The sequence below is a fragment of the Hemibagrus wyckioides genome, linkage group LG24 (genome assembly GCF_019097595.1).
Source record: "Hemibagrus wyckioides isolate EC202008001 linkage group LG24, SWU_Hwy_1.0, whole genome shotgun sequence".
NCBI classification, from domain to species: Eukaryota; Metazoa; Chordata; class Actinopteri; order Siluriformes; family Bagridae; genus Hemibagrus; species Hemibagrus wyckioides.
In genome coordinates this window covers 8,441,586-8,456,758 of record NC_080733.1, presented here as the reverse complement: position 1 = coordinate 8,456,758, position 15,173 = coordinate 8,441,586, and the positions used below count along the sequence as shown (strand labels likewise).

Here is a 15,173-nt window from a genome sequence, read left to right as displayed (position 1 = left end):
TTAGTCTTACTGCCCCAGGGCAATTGTTTTGATTTTTTTTAAACTAGGAATTTTAAAATTAATGCCCATATTCACAGTCTAAATAATATTTGTGTCAATAACTCATATTTGTGGAACCTCCCCATGTATTTTTCCATTAATGATATGATGTGCGAGTAAAAGTAAAGGACTTGCACAATTTCAAAGGTTTATTAGATATTTTTGTTTTGTGTGGAGATCAAATTGAAATAATATAATGTGTTCAGACTAGTCTTAGCTTTCTGTGCACTTTTCTGGCCCTAAGCTTCAGAATCTTGAAAGCTGCAATCTGAAAACAATCCAGATCCCTTGAAAGAGAAACGGTCATCTAACCTTGTGTTGAATAGAGTTTTGTCTGAAGCACTTAGGGGAAAGTCAATGAGATAAACTCGCATATTTGCTGACGGCTTGCTGGAAAAGGTCTGTGGTTGGTTATCTGCCAACAATGTCATTTAAATTACCTTTTTCTATACAAAGCAGGGTTGTTCCTGTCCACATTTGTTTACGAAATGTCCCAGACTCAAACAATGAAGTCTTGTTCAGGAAGGGGTTTGAAAATTTGCCGGATCAAATTTCAGCAGGAAATTTGTTGTTGTTGGTTGGTTGGTTGTTTGTTTGTTTGTTTGTTTTCTGTGGCCAAAAATGCATGAAATCTATTTTTGCTACATGCTTTCTGGACAGTTGAGCTAGTTGATTTGGATTTCATGTATTTTCATCATTCAGTGTGTTTGACGCTTCTTGATGCTGGAGAATGAAAAGCAGCTGGAATTCAGGACAGGAAGACCTTATCTAACCTTTTCAGTTTTTGGTCCCTGATGTCTGTAGTGAATATTGTTAGTCTTAGACATAACCCTTATATAAAATTCGATCCACAACAAAATATCCATGTTTGTAGCTGAAGTAGCTATCCCTCTTTCACCTGTCCTGCCTTATATCCTGTACACACACACACACGCCAGTGCAACCAACAGACTTTGATTTAAGAAATAAATCAAATTGCTTCCAATATGACCGTGTTTTTTCACAAAACGTTTTTTCCCCCCTGCTCTTTCTTCTTCAGCGGTGTGGAGCGAGAGAGGTGTACTCCATCTCCAGATGTGATTATCTTGTCAGATAATGAAGCGTCAAGCCCGAGGAGCACTCCACACCCAGAGGAGCGCCGCCATCACCCCAACCTAGACATGTTCAAGGTACAGTGTCTGTCACACAACATGGATCTCAATCGCACGATTCAGCAGCATTGTTTCTACTCCAGCATCTCGCTCACTGACTGTAACACACTGCGCTGCATGCCCTGCAGTCTCCTGTCTCATAGTTAGGACCATATGATTCACTCTTTAGATCAGTCGAACCATCTCCTGCCCATGCCACTGACTACACACTATATTTCCTGTTACTCATCATTGCATTAGTCTTTGAAATATTGATATTGCACAAGCCAACACATTTTTTTTTTATTTCAGTTTGTGAGCATTACCAACAGCCACTTTTCAGCTTTTCTTGTCATCTCTGCTCAGGTATTGCTCTGGTGTGATCCAAAATTGGTTAATTGAATGCAGTGCAAAAAGTTTCTTTTAATATATCGCAAGCCGTCGTGCCGTTTTAGTGCTCAGCGATTTAAAAGTCAGTATGCGATTTATTTATTCATATCGCGCAGCCGTATTTCTCATGCCATACACCTGGGCTGAATTATTTAGCGAGAGTTTATAGCGAGTGCTTGTCAGAGAGTGTGATCTTTTTCAACACCTAAATGAAGTACCTTTATACTGTCAACTCTGAATTTGACACGGTGGTGCAGTGGGTGGTGCTGCTACCTCAAAGTTTCAAGCTCTCTCAGGGATATGCTGCTGAATTAGTCTTAGGTGTGTGTGTGTGTGTGTGTGTGTGTGTGTGTGGTGTCCCCTACAATGGACTGGCGTCTACGACCCTCACTAGGATAATGTGCTTCTTTAGCAGATGTTGGGGACTTTTTGTTTGTTTGTTCTGAAGCAAGTGTGTGCTCCAGTCACTTTATGGCTACATTCAAATATTCAGAGTACTGCATAGTACTGCACTTGAATAGTAAATCAAATTGGAATGTCATCTGTGCTCCCTGACTTGTTTTATTAGCCACAGCAAGACTCCTTATCGCTGTCTCCAACCAAACCTCCGTACTAAATATTATGTCAAATACTACACCATCTGTGCTCACATTTGGAGGGAAATATACCTAATCAGTGTGGATTGGCTACAGGCCTCTCTGCTCTCATCTCCAGTGGGCAATTTGCTTAGTGCTCTTGGCCAGCAGCTGCTATAAATCGACAATATTTGGACGTGGCCTTAGAGCTGCTGCAAAGAATATTGTTGGCTATATTTGTACATATAGACTTGAGTCTTGTGTCAGGCATGGTGTGCAGATGCATCACATTCATCCCAGTTAGGATCAGTGTCTGCATATCTCTGACTGGGGTGTGTGTGTGTGTGTGTGATGCTCTACAGGGGAAGACGGGCGAGGAGAGGCAGCAGATGATCAAAGCCCTACGTGAGGAGCTGAGGCTGGAGGAGGCCAGGCTCGTGCTGCTGAAGAAGCTGAGACAGAGCCAGATGCAGAAAGAGAACGTCGTACAGAAGGTCAACACTCCCCACTCCCTGCCATTAGCTCCACTTAGCAGCACCGCTAACACCAGCTGGACACCTGGCTCACGCAGGCTAGATTTTCACAGGAAAATGCCAAGACGCACATATGACCTGAACTGTTCTGCATGTGATCAGTCTTACCTGAGTTACGCTAAGCACCTCATACAGCCAGCAGGGTTATTAGGAAAAGCTGCTTAGCCCCTCCACTGCAGGGTCACTGCGATTAGCTCATTAATGCTTGTTGGCTTGAGTATTGAACAGCTTGAGTATGTATCATTGCATCTTTCCGAGGGGTAAAAAGCTCATGATTAGTTAATGCACTGTTTGCTGACCATTTTACTTCAAAACATAGTCATGATTTTTTACCTATAACACAGAGTTCATTATTGAACTCGATTGGCCTGAAAGGTGTACATTTGATACGTGTCCTCCACTTTCTCTCAGGTCACATGATCACCTGATCATGGCTTGTTTTCCTATGACAAAACGGCTGTGTTGTTTTTAAAATATCCTGTTTATGGAGAACAACAGCTCTGGACCTCTTCCTGTAATGTCTAACAAGTTTAAAGAACACTTAAAGATGGACCATGTCTTCATAGAGAACTTTTTGAGCTGCACTATATTCCTAGTTTTGTGCATGTGAACTAATCCTCTCAGTTGAGGCTACAGATGATCAGTAGGTTTCAAATTTGGAGGTTCCCTGATCCTTGATGAGTTCTACCCATGTGTGCATGTGGGTTTCCTCCGGGTTCTCCAGTCACGGTAGAATGATCGGCTTTGTAGAAATTGCCGTGAGTTGTGAATACTTGTGTTCATGGTGCCGTGTTGTGGACTGGGATCACATCCAGGATGTATTACCATTTGTTTCTGGGATAGTCTTCGGATCCATCCCAGCCCTGACCGCGATGAACTGGCTCCTGAAGATAAATGAATATTTATACACAAAGCAAGCAGGAGATCTTGGACACAAAACATTGAGTTTTAGGCGGGTCAAGATCTGTTTTACGAGGAAACCGTTCACATGAGAAGTTCTCTGAAACCACAGTAATCCATACTCTCTACTTAATCATGTTTCTTACTGTTAAGGGTGCCAACAATCCTGTCAACTGTAATTGTTTGATTTATTTACAAATCCACAAAGTCAAATATAGATCATTTGCTGAAAGTACAGGAGGAAGGTAGAGAAGATGAGAATGGGAGAATCATGCAATGAAACAGCCATCATTGTGTCGCATGCTGAAGATGATTGAGGTTTAGGTTCATGTCTATTTCAGAAGACACAGAGGGTTAAACTGGTGCGTTTGCTTCAGGGCCACAGCACTCATGTTTAGACTTTTAACTCTCTAAATATACATAAGCAAATAGTAAACACTCTGCGATACTTACAATACAAAATCCATGCCTGATTACCCTGAGGATCAACGTTAATGTGTTTGTGAGCATATAAATCTGACTCTGGTGTTAAAGTGTGTGTTTGTACGTCACTCTCCAGGTTCCAGTCGTTCAGAATCCCCCCTCCTCGGTTCAGCCCTCCACCATTCACAGCTCACAGGGGATGACCAAACTGCCTGTGCGGCCTGGCATGCATACGTCTGAACCTCAGAACCTCCGCACAGCACAGGTGTGTGTGTGTGTGTGTGTGTGTGTGCGGTGCTATTTCGTCTTATATTCCACTGTTTAACGATCTCTCCTTACATTTGTCATTTTATTTCTGTTCTTTGTCAACTGATCTTTCCGAATGCCCAGTTTTTTACGATTAAGACACAGCAAAGCCTAATTTTTTCCTCCTACAAAAGGAGCATCTGTTGTATGTAGTGGTAGTATAGATTACCAGATATTGCACAGCTGGTTAATGTCCCTTTATTAAATGTGACACAGCATTAATGGGAAATCAGGCAGCTGCTGATCTCTAGTGGCCATGCAGTGTACTGCACCGTCTTCATTTATTTGTGTGTTTGTTACAGGGCCACACGGTGATCAGGTCTGCAGTCAGTGCCTCTCTGCCCCCCATGATGATGTCTCAGCGGGTGATTGCTCCTAACCCAGCTCAGCTGCAGGGACAGAGAGTGCCCTCTAAGCCGGGCATGGGCCGACCCTCCACAGGGAGCATGAGCAATGCAATCAACTACCAGCAGGTACGAGCAACCTGATAGCCTTCTACAAGGATGCCAGCTTTTGAGCACAGGCAATCGCACCCTATATGCTGAACAAGAAACAGCACCACAGAGATGAAAGTGTTTATATATAGATTGCAGGAACTACAGTGATCTTTATTTACGTTAAAAATAATCTACACAGTTCCTGAGACTTTGAGCATCATGTAAAAGTGACGCAGATTTCACCAAATATCTGGCACACAGAAAAACACAGCATCACGGGGGAAAAAGATGATTTATAGTTGCATTGTTTTGTTGTGCAAATGAGACTTTAACATTACCTTTTTAGCCAGCTGCACACACTAAAGCAGTTTCACCGTTGGGTTTTCGTCTCTCTCTGCAGGTGGTACGTCAGTGTAAGCATGTACACGCTCGAGCAGGTCTCAAACCTTGCACTTTTTCCCGTTGTGCCACACTGCATATATACAGCCAGCTGTAGTAATCACTTCTTAACTAGATGCAGCTTTTTAAAATGCTGAGCAAGAAGTTTGGTCAAGATTTGTTTGACAAATCAAGAACAAGCTCTACCCACTAGTTCTGGGTCCGGAGAAAAGTTTTTGGAGATTTGGAGCAGATGCTAAGAAGCTTCCTGGCATTCAATTCTTAAAAAAAAAAGTAACAACAAAAAAAGTGTCTGTCTTTGTCATTGTGTTGGCTTCTCAAGAATACATCTTCTGTATCTTTAATAGCTCTCTTTAACCTAGTAAAGTGGAAATAGTTGCCCTTTAAGGCTCATTTAAGGCGAGGAACGGGTCTAAGCAGCATCAATTCAATTCAAATTATTAGCTGAACCAGAGTATAGAGGAAACTTGACATCATCACAACAGAAGATGCTTTATACAGGTTTTACAGCATGCAACATTTTCTTACAGTTTAGTCATTTTTTTCTGAGAGTGTAGAGATTTGCATAAAATTGATAAATCTCAATTCAAAAGTTGCTTGTTATTGTGTGCCTGCTAGACTGGTCAAGGGAAATGAATGTTGTCACTTGTTTATGTGATCAGTGTTCCCCAGTTTCCTTAGGATTAGAAGAAAGTGTTATTCGTGTTTGCATCTGTATTAAATCCATCACATGTCGCATGTAAGACACACAGCTGTACTGTACTTTGGAGCATGACACAGCCTTGATTAGCCTGAACTTTCAGACAGAGCCATCACTGTTTTACTGAACTCATGAATAATGCTTTCTCTGTGCACTGCAGGCTGCTAGCCAACAGGTGGCGGCCTCTCAGCGCTCCGGCTCCTCGGCGGCTCTCTATATGAACCTGGCCCACATGCAGGCGGCCGGGGCGGCAGGAGTGCCAGGTGTGCCAGGTGTTGGGGTGGGCGTGAGCGGCGTGAGTGCAGTTAGCCCCTCTGCGCTTCCTGGTAGCTCTAGCGTGGGCTCTGTGGGCTCGTTGAGTGATCAGGCCAGCAGCCAGGCAGCCGCCAAGCTGGCCTTACGCAAGCAGCTGGAGAAAACACTGCTGGAGATCCCTCCACCCAAACCTCCCGCACCCCTGCTCCACTTCCTGCCCTCCGCCGCAAACAGCGAGTTCATCTACATGGTGGGACTGGAGGAGGTTGTTCAGAGCGTCCTCGACAGTCAGGGTGAGCCTCAGAACCACACAACTAATAGAGGATCTGCGTGATTTTGTGGAATTTTGGGCAAGGATCCTTAATTCTGTATTGAAATTGATTATACCAGTGTTTGGGCATATAGATGGAATTTCTTTTCTTTAGTGTATATACAAATATAAAGATAAACTGATTAAAAAAAATAGCTTGTCATGGCTAGAGGTAGTAAATATACTAAACAGTGTTGAATCTGTATTCGCAAGAAATTATACACATTTCCATTTAAAAAAACAAAACCCTGTTTACACTTTTATATAATGGTGATCTAAGGGCAGCTGAAGTTAATATATGCTGCTATTTTTGTGCTGTCCAGGGAAAACCCTTCACATGGTCAAATTTAGACAATTTCTACTAGATATAGTTCTAAAAATTACAGGCTGCAGAAGCAAGTTGCACTTTTTATGTGTCAAAGGGACACACATTTCGTTCAAACACCACTGGAACACTCAACCCCTTTATAACCTGATCTTCCTAATGAAAACTATAACTGACAAAATTTACAGAATTTACTTTAGCAGATTTGTCCACATCTGTCTGAAGCAAAACGTTACTCGAATCTACAGGGAAATAATCACAGAGTAATTCACTTAATTCTGCTGACTGAATGTCTTGTAATGTTTTTATTAGGTCACTTAAACATTTTAAAGCCTTGGCTGCTGTTCAGTGTACAAACACTCGTCTCCGTGTTGACGATGCAGCCCAGTCAGAAGCATTATGGACACTTATACAGCCTGTATCTGATCACAAAATGAACTGATTTGACTTTTGTGCATTTCACGTCGGGCATCAGCTGTTCAGCAACTTTATGAAATCATGAGGAAATCACTCGGCAGACTGATTGCATTTCCTGCTGCATTGTTAAACTAGCTCCTTCCTCAACATGATCTTTGCAGGAAGATGCCAGGTTAGAAAGAACCCTAAATGAAAAACATCTTAATGCCATTTTGATAAAGATGTGAAAATGTCTGAGCATATTACTGGCAGAAAAGTCGGTGAGAACCATATATAACATATGAGGCGCTCTGAAGAAAGTCACAAATGATGTAATGTGGACTGTAACAGTAGAGGTCTTAAGATGAGAGAGATGTGACAGAGTCTTTCTTTCATATTTAAAAAGTAGAGCTATATTTAGAAAGTGAAGAATTCTTGAAAGCATTGGTTGCTGTTTTTTAAATTGCATTTAGACATTTATTATAAATACGTTTGGGCTGGTGGGATCTTTTAGTTACTCCAAGATTTAGCGAGTTGGTTATAGAAAATTGAAAATCAAGCAAACTTCATGATATTCTGAGGAGCCTGTAATGTAGCAAAAAATTACTGCAGATTTCCTTCAGATTTGGTTGAATATGTATCATCTGGCAACAGAACAGACATTAAGCCACAGTGTGTCGACCATGAGTACAGCCGTCAATTACATCTGTCTTCATTGGTAGTTTAAAAGAATCCCGTGTCTGCAATTTGGTCAATTCAAGTAGTTTCCTCGGGTTTTCTCAAAGTCTGCATTAATTGAATTTTTTGGAAAAAGGTGCACCTAAATCAACATTTTTGGACACAACAATCCTCCAAAAAATCTCAGTTGCAGTTGAAAAATGCTGATTTGGAAATTATAATGGTACAAAGCCACTATAATATTAATTAGCCAGGAGTAAAGTGGTGTCAAGTGAAACAGGAAGCAGGACTCAGTGTCCTTCATGTGCTGTTGCAGGTAAAATGAGAGGTTCACTAGGACGCACAGAGCCGTTCTTCTGCGCCCAGTGCAGGACTGACTTCACCCCCCACTGGAAGCAGGAGAAAAGCGGTCGCATCCTGTGTGAGCAATGCATGACCTCCAACCAGAAGAAGGCCCTGAAGGCTGAACACACCAACCGTCTGAAAAACGCCTTTGTCAAGGCCCTGCAACAGGAGCAGGTTCGCTTCCAGACCAAATCCACATTCACACACATGATGCTTAGCACTAGACGAATCTCTGAATTCTCATTCTCTTGTGGTTTTGTTTGTGGTAGGAAATCGAGCAGAGGCTTCAGCAGCAGGCGGCTCTGTCTCCGAGTGCGGCTCAGACTGTCCCCAGCGTCAGCAAGGCTGAGAGCATGATCCGGCACCACGCACTCCGACAGGTACCACCTGTAAAATCACAGCATATCATGTGCTACTGCAAAAATGCTTGGATGATTTCCTCCTGACGTGTAAGCAGGGCTTGATAACTATCACAGATCAAAATCAGGGGTTGGTAAACACCTCAGTGATCAAAAAATATTCATTTAACAATGTAGTCTTTAGAAATTTGCACTGATGTGATTATCACATTTGTCCGTTTTAACAGTCAGACACAAGGAAAGTCTTCAGGACTGACACATTTGCAGTTTCTTTGTAACAAGTTATTGATTCATTTTGTATAACAGCAGTCCACATCAGGTTTGATTCCTTCATTATTGTATGTTTATATCAGCTACAGTTATTAGTGTATTTTAAATAGAAATGCACATGGTGAAAGACGATGTGCTTAAAAGAGTTTCATGGTTTTTTTATATTTCAGGCTGTTCGATCACTGTTCATTGCTTCTCTCTCTCTTTTTTTCAACCTCATCAAGCAAAATGAAATTCTAAATTCAGCCACTTCATTCATGTGTGCAAAACCAAAGTTCACACAAAAAACTGGCTTTTCAGCAGCATAAACTGCTTAAGCGAGTAATGGCCGAATCTGGTGTGTGTGTGTGTGTGTGTGTGTGTGTGTGTGTGTGTTAGGCTCCTCAGCCACAGGCAGCTCTGCAGCGGGGTTTATCCAGCTCGGCGCGTGGTGTGCTATCTAACTTTGCCCAGGCCTCACAGCTCTCAGTGGCCAGTGGACTGTTGGGTATGACCAGCAAGCGCTGTGGAGGAGGCAGTGCCAGCAGCAGTCAGTCACATGAGAGCCGCAGACAGATTTATAACATCCCCGGTGAGCATGTGGAACAAACAATCTCAACCTGTTTGGGTCCTGTGGGAACCTGATTAAGTTTGTTCAAATTTTTTTGTTTGTCTCCTCATTGTGTCCTCTGTCCCTCTCTGTCCCACTCAGGATTGAATATTGCCTATTTGAACCCGGGAGGTCACAAGGCGTCCAGCCTGGCGGACCGGCAGAGGGAGTATCTGCTGGACATGATCCCCCCACGCTCCATATCCCAATCTATCACTGGCCAGAAATGAGCTCACACACACCCACACTGCAACCATCACCCCTGTCGCATGCAGTGCCTGTCCGTGTGCCTACCCAACTAACCCATGAGAATAACTCAGCCAGACGAACACCAGACTGTCTCAACTTCCATTTCCTACTATAACAAAGCTCTTTATTTCTTGCTATTGCTCTGTCAGTTATCACCTTTATTATTAATATTATTATTAATATCATTATTGCTTGTGTTACAGGTATTCTTATGTTTATTAGTAGTTTTAGTGACTTGTGGATTTTTTTTTTTCTGTTTGACATTTTTTATTTATTTCTTTCTCAAGGAAGGGGCTAGATTTCAGGGTTACTTGAAAACGTGTTGCTCTTATTTTCCTTCTTAGCTTCCTCCCTTTTGCACCCTGTAAAATGATGAGAGTTGGCTCTCACGTTACAAAAGCCCTTTTTTTTTTTTAATTATGTAGCCGTTTATTGAAGCTTACGTCTGTAGTTAAGCTTTTTGGAACGAGAACAGTTCATCTATGCCATGTGGTTTAAAAAGAAAAAAAATCTTTGTAGCAAACACATTTCAAAGAGAAAGAGCCCTGGTGGAGACTGTCTGATGGAATGACGGACTTTTCTAGTAAACTAACCCTAATGCACTGAGACGCTAACGCTGTTCTGCCTTGAGAAGGCAACATGATACGAGAACACTTGGTGCTGTGTGCAGAATCTTTTGAAGGATGTTTAGGTCACGTACTACACAGCGGAAGGATGGCTGAAAACGAGCAGCGACAGAAGCATTGCGATGATCAAGCTAATAACACGCAGTGCGTTTCTGATCAAGGCTGCCGTTGAATATACAGGATTTGCAGCAGATTTGGAGGCCTGGATTAGCGCATCTTCCACATCCCCTCAATGCCTTTATATTCATGACATCGACGCCGTGAGAACGTCTCTTGCGGTGCCATGTGATTAGCTGCGTATGGAGGAAGTGAGCATCCAAATGAACCTAATTCCCTTTGTCAGTCTCAATTCTCCTTCAGCGTCCTTAATTTTCTATTTCCCTCTATGGCGGCGTCTCCTGCTGAAACGGTTGCGTATCTGAGAGGTACTTACCACAGGAGACGATAATCATCAAAACGGTAAACGGACAGAAACTATTCAAATATCTATATGATGTGTGTGTATAGATTCTTAGCATGAGATAAGGTTAAAAAGATGGAGGTGGTATATCTATAATAGCGTAGGCAAGGGTCAATCACCGTGATGGGGACAACTCATGTGAGATGCCTTTTTCTCCAGGAGCACTTTTTTTAAAAAATTTTTAAAATCGAGAACTGAAAACTAAAATGGTTAGGAAAGAGGACAAGAATGTTTCAGCTCCCAGGCTCTTGCGGTATGGATGTCACCAGACCGTCTCAGAGAGAGTTAGGAGAGAGATCGTGTTGTGAATGTCAGACCGTCGGTTCATTTCTGCTGTCCATCCTGTCAGTGCCTCGGGTCCACCAGTACGTTTCATGTAATGTTTTGTAACTGTCTACACTTTTCTACATTTCAGGCCAGAATCCAAACAGGGCAGTATGGCAGATGTTGCACAAGGTGGCAGCATTTGCAGTGTTTGGTCAGTATGCAGTATTAGTTTCTCCTGTAAGTTTCAGACTGAGATCAAAGCTCTTTTGTTTTTGTTTTTGTTTTTTTCGGTGCTAGACAGCATTAAAGCTGCATGTCCTTTTCTCACTCTGCTAGTGAATTAGCACTTACTGGACTCTTGTCAGTTGCTTTACTGAAGCAATATGTGTAGATTACACAGCAAAATACAAATGGGTGACCAAGAAAAAAAGCTGGTGGTTCTGTCATACATTGGCTTTCACTGTTGGTATGGAAGAGTCTCTAAAAATCAATTCAAAACTCTTCTGACTGATCAGCTTTATCCTATGATGAACCATTTCTACCCCTACAGCCAACATGGGCCCACTGAATGGGTGGATAAGTGGATATTATGGCTGTTTTTGATTGTCATGTCTTTCACAGTCACCACACCTCGACCCAGATCAACACCTCTGGGTGTACACTGTCAGGTTTATCCAACACCATCATCAGAATACCAGTCGAAGGAATATCTTCTGGTAGAGTAGCGTCCATCCTTCCAATTCAGTTCCACAGACTAGTGTATATGCCTGCTTTCTGATTGTTCTCTTGGCTCACGGTGATCCAGCAACTTAAAGATATTTATCAGGGTGCCAGTGGATCTGGAGCTTATTCCAAAAACACTGGAATACACCCTGGATAGGATGCCGGCTTTTTTTTTTTTTCTTCTTCCTTTAATCTGTCACCCATTTGTGTCGGGTTAATTTGATGGCTTCAAATGGTTTTGTAATCGTTGACACACTGCAAGAACCTGAGTAGTTCCTTTACCACAGACTACAAGAAGCACTGAAATCACGTGTTACATATGAGCACTTTCTCATAAAGTGCTACTTTTTGTTTTGTTTTTGAAAGAAAAGTGACCGAATCGAGTCGTGTGTTATGTGAAACCATTGTTGTGCATTGTTCTTGCTTGGGACAGAAAGATGCAACTTTTTAAACAAAGTCATTAGCTGTGTTTCAGATTGTATACTATATTCGCTGAACAAATTAAGTATGGACACTTATTTTTTATTGTTTTGGGGTTTTTTTTTTTTGCACTAACCTGTCCCATCATGCACCACAGAACAAAGGGGGAGGGTTTTAAGCTAGCAGCAGATAACACCCGTGTCTGTGGTGCTGTTATTAAACATTCCCAAATCTTTACATTTTAAAATGAAAAATAAACGTAGCACAGCAAATGTTAGTGAGCTAGCTAACATCAGGTAGCACTGAACCCTAATCTGGCACTATTTTTTATATTGTGTTAAGTCCCAACATTTGAATTGAATGATTATTTCATGGACCTACGGTCATCGCTTGTGACTTGAGACACAGCTATCAAAACTACCTTGGCTTTGATTCACAGGTGCAATATTAAATGATAGAAAGTTTACGCTTAAGAGATTTGTTCGTTTTTGCTGACTCTAATCAGTCCCCTTTGAAGGCATACAATGTTTTGCTTGTCTGATTTTGAGTGTCTTGTAGGCTGTGTACAGTCAGTCTCTCTTCTCTCTGCTAATCTCTCTGCCAGACTGTAATGGATGCATCCATACACATCTATCGAGATCTACCAGTCGGATTTTTTGAAACGTCGTTTTTCTAGGGTTTTAAAAAACAAATCTTCCTTTTGGTTTCCTTGTTTTACTTTCGATTTGATTTATTATTTTTTTTGTTTGTTTGTTTATTTAATTTGTGAACTTTCATACAAAAAAACCTACATGTAATCAAACAAAAAAAAAAAAAAAACCAGAACAGAACTATGAGATGGCAACACAATATTTACTAGGTCATAAGTAATAATGACTTATTGTACATATGCTTTTTTTCTCCTTTGAATTAAAAAATGAAATTAAAATGGTTGTATATTGTGTAGAAACGCAAGCAAAAAGCCATGAATATTGTGAAGCTTGTCATTTCGTTTAGTGATCACTGTGTATTATTGTGTAACAAATGTGCAAAATGTATGGGATTATACTTCTCTTGTTTTGGAGCTCTTTTTGATGCATTTTTCTCCCAGGCTGTATGTTTTTGTAGTATGTAGTATTTGCAAAAGGAAAAGAAAAAAAAAATGTCCTGGTGGAGCGTTTGATCCATTCTCCAGTCTTTGGATTTAGGACATAATGGGATAATCTTGTATATGTTACTTTTTTGTGTGTGTTGCTTTTTTTGTCAATAACATTTGAAGTTAAACCAATGTTTGGTAAATGCATTGATTTTTCTCTCGCTATCCCATGCAAAGTGTCGGCCTCACACGTACGCAGTGGATCAGACGTTTGACAGTATTAACCCCAAACCTGACCAAACCCAAAGCGCTCAGCTGTAGATAATGACATGAGACGATGCACACTTCATTTTACCTTGAGTTCAACTACAGGGTGTCCTCTACACTTTACACTTTTGGGAGACGATGTATATCTACATTTTCTACTTCTCATGCTGTACCATCTTATTTCCTTATGCCTTTTATTCATGTCTTGCCCCCCCCGAGTGGGGGATTACGCAATGCTCTTAAGTTTCCATGGAAGAATTGTATACGTTGTATACGTCCACAGGTTAAAGAAAATGTTTGCCTTTGACTGTTCTATTGCTTATTGCTTTCAGTCTAGTAAGTTTTTAAGACAAAAAGAGACAATTTTTGCACACTTTTAAGTATTGATTAGAAGAGTGTGTGACCTCCTTTCAGTTGTCATCGTCATACACTAACTGTCCGTAATTCCTCGATTGGACAATCAGCATTTTCTGGAGACAAGCGTTTTTAATTTTACGTCTTTCCACCATGTAATGTCTCTCAAGTACTCAGATCATTCTTTCACTTTTTTCTTTTTTTTTTCTTTTTGTCCCTGTTGTTTTCTGTAAAAAAAAAATTTTCTTTCCTTATTTGGTATTTGTTGCAAAATACAAGTCACTTTTGATGAAGTTTGGGAGAAAAGCGGCTTTTTATTATAATTTTTTTTATTTTCTTTTATTTTTAACTTTTTTTTTTTTTTTTTAACAGACTCGGCTGCAGTTCCACCAGTTTGAAGACTTAGAACACTTGGCAATATGTAAATCTGTTTTGTTTAAAAAAAAAAAAAACAAAAACAAAAAACCAACAAATGAAACCTTGTGAGTTTAAAAGACTTATTGTTTGGACTGGGGATTGGCTTTAAAAGTAATGAATTTGAATCAAGGCTGAAAATGTGCTTTTTGTCAACTTTTTTCTTTTTATTTGGAACATTTAATCCAGACCTTTTGCACATCCTTGATATTTAACTGTCTAAAAATGAAGCTGAAAAACAAAAATGCTGTTTGATTACTGCCGATTGATTAACAATTATGCGTTGACTGAAAAAAAAAAATAAAAAAAATAAGCTAATTTTGGAGGAAATAACTTTGTAATATTTATCTCTTGCAAGCTATGTTTAATAAAGGATGGAACAGTTTACCTCTGTGAATGAGTCGCTTCTTTATGTGTCCTTGGTAGTTTTCATATTTAAAAAAAATCATTTTGAATGTTTATATATATATGGGTTATATAAATATGTTTATGTATATATCCACAATTTGCTTTATTTTTCTTCCACACTATGATGAAACCTCTAATGTGTTTTCAATGTCCCTATATGGCCTGTTTGTGTATATAGACAGCTCTTGTCTTCAAGCCACAATCAGTGTAAAGTAGTAGGAAGGCTCCAAGCTGAGAAGAATACCGAGGGTGAGAGTGATTTTAAATTGTCCTGTTCACTTGGGGGTAATTTCCCATTGTTTACATGTGCTGTTGGAGGTGTGTGGTGAAATAGTTGGGAATGCTCGATATGTTCTTTTTGGCATGCGTCTCTGGAAAAGTGCGATTGCTTGTTATCCTAAGTGATTTTGCAGGACAGCGAGTGAAAGTCAGTACTTGTTGTTCTCCGTCTACGCGATGTTCCACACGCTGCACAGCTCCTCAGAGGATCTCCTGGGGTTTTGTTTCATTAGTGAGCGAGTGTGTACGTGACATCTTCTGTTATCATACTA

At 40.7% G+C, this 15,173-nt stretch overlaps 1 protein-coding gene across 4 annotated transcripts in view; it reads left to right on the top strand.

Annotated features, from left to right (window-relative positions):
* gatad2b (GATA zinc finger domain containing 2B) overlaps positions 1-14,601 on the top strand; it is a 38,955-nt gene extending 24,354 nt beyond the window's left edge. For all 4 annotated transcript variants that reach the window (XM_058377931.1, XM_058377930.1, XM_058377929.1 and 1 more), the window contains 9 exons: positions 1,079-1,208; positions 2,497-2,628; positions 4,127-4,255; positions 4,599-4,769; positions 5,993-6,380; positions 8,113-8,315; positions 8,411-8,521; positions 9,149-9,341; positions 9,462-14,601. In XM_058377931.1, the coding sequence (XP_058233914.1) occupies positions 1,079-1,208; positions 2,497-2,628; positions 4,127-4,255; positions 4,599-4,769; positions 5,993-6,380; positions 8,113-8,315; positions 8,411-8,521; positions 9,149-9,341; positions 9,462-9,589 (1,585 nt within the window). In that variant the 3' untranslated portion in view covers positions 9,590-14,601. The remainder of the gene's footprint in view (positions 1-1,078; positions 1,209-2,496; positions 2,629-4,126; positions 4,256-4,598; positions 4,770-5,992; positions 6,381-8,112; positions 8,316-8,410; positions 8,522-9,148; positions 9,342-9,461) is intronic.
* Positions 14,602-15,173: the final 572 nt, after the last annotated feature.